This window comes from Ochotona curzoniae, unplaced genomic scaffold (genome assembly GCF_017591425.1).
Source record: "Ochotona curzoniae isolate NIBS_2020 unplaced genomic scaffold, NIBS_Ocur_1.0 contig_3498, whole genome shotgun sequence".
In the NCBI taxonomy this organism is placed as follows: Eukaryota; Metazoa; Chordata; class Mammalia; order Lagomorpha; family Ochotonidae; genus Ochotona; species Ochotona curzoniae.
The window spans coordinates 43587162-43592175 of record NW_024465885.1 but is presented as its reverse complement, the minus strand read 5'-3'; the positions used below and the strand labels follow the sequence as shown (position 1 = coordinate 43592175).

The following is a 5014-nucleotide window of genomic DNA, read 5'->3' as shown; positions in this document are numbered from 1 at the left end:
TAACCTCATTCCTTCTGCATGGATTCTGCTCCAGAGAAATTTGAAAGACAAGGGCAGTTTAGCTAGCCCCTTTGCTGGAAGGGCTCAGCACTGCAGATTTTACAAAGTGACTCCACGTTCTAGAACATACACATCGAAGAATTCATCTTGCACCTGCACTATACCTTGTTCAGCAGGTCTCATGTTGTGAAACTGACACCCTAAATAAACACAATTTCCTTTTCTCTGTTTCGTTGGACAGGACTCTTGAGTGTCATCTTTTTTAGAACACAAATCTCTAATCTTGTTTGGTACCATGGCTGATAAGATACTAAATGCAAACAGATAATGTCAATATTTTTGTTGGCACTTCAAATAGCCCTGACTTTCCTTGGTAAATTCATTCATAATCTTTGGTACTTCAGAAAGATGTGATAGTGTGGTTTTCTCAGTTGCATCAAGACCATACAGAGTGTTGGCATTCCTATATGGAATAGTTGCTCACTCCAGTTTGCAAGAGGAGAAAGAGGAAGGGAAATGCCACGTTCTAGGGCCCGCCCTTCATGACCTGCGCCTCCTGCTCCTCTAGACTTGGCTTCGGAATGACAGTGCCATTCAGGTGCTATGGGTGTGACTGTGGCAGGAACTGTTCATTTCTACTCCAATCATACATAAACACATATATAATAAGTAATATCATATGCATTATATATTTATAATGTATATATATATTTATTTATGTATTTAATGAGCACTTCAATGGGCCTTATGCTATATTTTCCATTCCTTTCTGTCCCTGCTGAAGATGCAATAATTGAATGACACAAGGCCGGGTCACACGTAGACTTTTCAAAGCAGGCAACATGCAGGTGGCAGTGCAGGAAGAATGACGGAGCTGGTCCTTAGTTCTCCTTCTGCACACCTTTTCCTGTGCCCTAGTAGGGAAACCAACACAGGGAGCCTGAAGGGGCACACCCGTGTCTTTGCATGTTCTCAGTATGGATCTCATCTTCCCTAAACATGTGTGTGTGTGTGTGTGCATGCGCGTGTGTGTACTGGTCCTCCAAAAAAGCTCAAGAGAAATGTAAAGAAATCGCACTATACGTCTCTAAATAAAATGTGATACTAGATTTTCCACCATTGTCCACACCTGCATTGTCATGACACAGGAAAGCAGCAGAGTATTGGACGTGAGACTGTTGCTGAAGGAGTGTACTGTTGTAATAATATGGGGGGAATTGGGGAAGGCAGAGACTGGGGAGGGGGGAAAAGGAGATGGAGGGGGGAATCTCAAGATCTTTTGAACTGTATCATGGAAAATATTAACAGGAAAAGCTAAAATATAAAAAGATGGATTATAAAAGAGAGGAAAAAGAGACAATTTTATCTTGGTGCCTCTACCAAATCAAGATCTATAGTTTTGTTTTTTTAGAAGTGCTTTCGCCAAACTTTTTGAATATTCCTAGGAGACATGGAGTCCAACCTTCCTTTTTTAAAAATTTATTATTATTATTATTTGCACTACAGTGAGCTTACTTTTTAATTCCGTTTCCTGAGAACTTTTGAGGCCCCCTTCACACAATGTGGATAAAATCAACTTAGACACCTCATCTGGTTGTTCCTTAATTTCCTCGGGTTAAAAGCCTCCAGGTGTGTCTTGGCCATGACCTCAGGCCAAACAATGGCTTGAGTTGTGTAGACAAATAATGACAGGTGAGCCAGCTACCTGGCAGAAATGTCTCCCCTGAGCATTAAAAGCCTTAGTCTCAGAGCAGACAGTTCCAACCTTAATCCAACTGCTTGATGGGAACCACTCAGACCTGTGTGACCCACTGTATTGGATCTGTCCCAGCAGACAGAAAAGCGCTGTTGGAACTCAGCATGCTGTTGTGATACGCGGGCATCTTTTTAGAGCCCACTTTTCAGGGAAGGAAGTCATAGTTTCCAAAGACCTACTCTCTCCGATTGGCTAAGATCAAATTCCTAAGAACAAATCTCTATTCCTGCTTTCTTCTGACTTGCTCACCTGTGAGTCCTTCCATTTCCGGCCGACAGTGGCTTATTTCCCGGGTCATTTTGCAAATCAGAAAGTTGTATCATTGAATCACCCTAAGAGGCTATTTCACTTTATCACCCAAATCAGACCACACACGTCCAACTCTGCTTTTCAGTGTTTTATTTATTTATTTATTTTTGATTCTGTACAACGCAAGAAATCAACGTTAAAGGGAAAGAAAATGGTACATTTGGTTCACGAAAACAACGAAATCCTTTCACACCCACACCCAAACACACCTACACACACACCCAAGCTGCTCAAAGATCATAAGATCATTTAGAGGAAAAACAATCGGCAAAGGCTCGCTAGTAAGGTAACAAGACCTGTAGTCTTCTCGATTCTTCCCGCCTGCCGAGAAGCTGCGATCTGGGTCCGTGGTGAACCCCGCCCCCAGGCGCGGGGCGAGCGACCCCGCGTCGCTCCCCGCAGCGTCCTTTAAAGGGAAAGTTAATTAGCGACTTTGTGAAAACAGCCGCTACGGTCCTCAACTGTTTTAGTAAGTCGCGGCCGCGGCGCCTGTTTTCCAATCACGCTCAGATGTTGATTAACCTGTTGGCTACCGCTGAGGGATGAAGACGAACGCCGAAATCTCCAGCTGCAAGCCAAGACTCGGGTTTTCAGGGCGAAGCCTCCCCGAAGCTACGCGCACAGGTCGAGACCGCGCCCTTCCCTGCTGCCCCGGCGCGCACCGACTTTTCCCTGCGTGCCCAGCACCTGCCGCATGACCCGGCTGCCTCGGACTGGGCTCGGAGAGACCATGGTGCTTCTGACCTCTGAATGGGAGCAGGAAAAGACCACCCCCCCTCAGCAGCCGCCGGGTCTCCAAGAGGTCACGCAACGGGCAGGCCGCAGCTGTACGCGGGGCAAGCCGAACACATCACACTGAGCGCTCGGAAACCCACGTCAGGCCCGGATGCGCGTAACCGCGGCGCCAGGAGACAGGAGAGCCGGGCGACAACAGTGGGGGCGCGTTCACTGCCCAAAGCAGCTGGAGTCGAGCCCGAACCCCCCAAAACGGCCCAGACTGACGCTCTAACAAAACGTCCTTTCGGGTAATTTACACTTGCTACGAGTGCGTATGGTTAGGAGCGCCCGACAGACCCTTCCTCTAAGATGAAAAGGTTCGAAACTCTTCCAGGCCGGTCTCACTCTCCTTGAACTCAGGGCACCGGAGCGCGGAGAAACTGGGCCGAGCTGAGGTCGGCGCCCAAGGGCCGGTCCCTCACTTGGAAAACTGCGCCTGCACCGTCGCCAAGTTCAGGCCGGCTGGGACCAGGTGCGGAAACTTGCACACCGCGCAGGTGCAGAGACCGGGGCCACCCGCGCCACCGCTGCCGCCACCACCACTTCCTCCGCCTGGAAGCGCAAACTGGCTGCACGGCGGCTCATCTAGGGCCAGCGACAGGTACTTGGCGGGGCGCAGCGCGTCCGGGGGGCCCACGGCGCCCGGCGCCAGCAGCACGGAGCCGGGCGCGGCGGCGAGCAGGGGCAAGCCGGCCAGCAGTAGGCGCGGCGCGGTGGGCCCGGCGCCCTCGCCCAGAGCGCGGCGCAGCTCTTGCAGCGAGCTCCCGAGCAGCAGGATGTAGTTGCGGGCGAGCAGCAGCGTAGCGATCTTGGACAGCTTGCGGCCCGGCGCGCCCTGGCAGTGCGCAGCCGAGTAGGGCAGGATGACCTCGCGCAGCGCGTCCATGGCCAAGTTCAGGTCCTGCATACGCTTCCGTTCGCGGCTGTTGATCTTACGCCGCAGCTGCTGCTGCTGCTCCTCCTTGGAGTCTGCGCGAGGCCCCGGGTGCGCCCCGGTCCCCGGCTCGTTCGGCGCCTCCGGCTTCTCGCGAGCAGCCTTGGGGAGGAGGGAGCCCATCGTGGATGGGGAGGACGAGGTGGTAGAGGAAGAGGAGGGTGGCTGTCGGTAGCCCACCAGCTCGTACAGTGAGGTTCCGAACTGCACGTCTCCCGGCCGCTGAGGCCGCAGCATGGTCGCGGGGGCCGCTGCGTTCACGCGCGTCTGGGAAACCGCATAGTACATCTGGGGGCGGTGGGAACGCCCCGGGGTGGGCCCGTGGCACCTGCTGCCCCTCCCCGCCGGCGAGCAGCGAGTGGGAGTTGCTGGCCGGGCGGCAGCCGCTGCTGCACCCCTTTAAACCCGGCTTGGGAAGCTGCGGGGCCGCGGCGCGCAGCCAATGGAGAGGCGAGGCCGAGCGAAGTCATACGTTGATTGGCTGTCAGCGCGGAGGTGCGGCTGGCTCAGTTCCGGGAGGTCACCCCGTGCGCCAGGACCAGCAGCCGGACAGGGGACAGACCAGGGAGGGGAGCGTTTGCCCTGTCCACCTTAAGGACGTGGCTGTTCCAGAACTTAAAAAAAAAAAAAAAAGGCCTTGGCAGGCTCCTTTGCACCTCTGCTTTTTAAAAAATGTGCGTTTAAAACTTTGTGATCAGGCATTTATCACGAAATGACCACCTTGGTCCTCTTTAAGGGTATGATTCAGAGGTGTTGAAAGCATCCACGTAGTTACACAACCCCTCGTTTTGCAAAAACGGAAGCTCTGTACCCCCTTGCCTCCCAGCTCTGTCGCCCCAGCTGCTGTCGGCCTCGGCTGGGCGTTGTCTTTGTGGATAGCTCCATGCAAGGCTCCGCGCAGCGTCGTGTAGACTCTGATGTCAGTGACTGGCAGGTGTCAGCACTCTGTCCTCTTTTTGAGGCTGCATGTTCTGCTGTGTCTGTAGACCGCATTCTGTGTATCTGCTTATCTGCAGGTGGGCAATTGAGTTACTTCTGCCTTTTGGCTATTGCGGGTATGCTCCTGTGGGTATGGGTGTAACATGTTTCTGTTAAAAGAAAAAAGCATTCTATCCTGCCAGATTCACAGAACTAACTTTCTGAGCTTCATGACTGACTAGTGGATGGTCTCTTCTCCATCCCTCTGATTAAAAACGTTTTTAAGGACTAAAGAGGTTTGGGGCTTGGGGTAAGAAACT

The 5014-nt window shown here is 52.5% G+C and overlaps 1 protein-coding gene across 1 annotated transcript; it reads right to left on the bottom strand.

Annotated features, from left to right (window-relative positions):
* Positions 1-2157: 2157 nt before the first annotated feature.
* OLIG1 (oligodendrocyte transcription factor 1) lies at positions 2158-4165 on the bottom strand. The gene is made up of 2 exons (XM_040980744.1): positions 3241-4165; positions 2158-3201 (listed from the first exon to the last, which is right to left on the bottom strand). Exon 1 carries the CDS (start codon positions 4062-4064, stop codon positions 3261-3263), a length of 804 nt encoding a protein of 267 aa, XP_040836678.1. The 5' UTR covers positions 4065-4165; the 3' UTR covers positions 2158-3201; positions 3241-3260.
* Between the last annotated feature and the right edge of the window lie 849 nt (positions 4166-5014).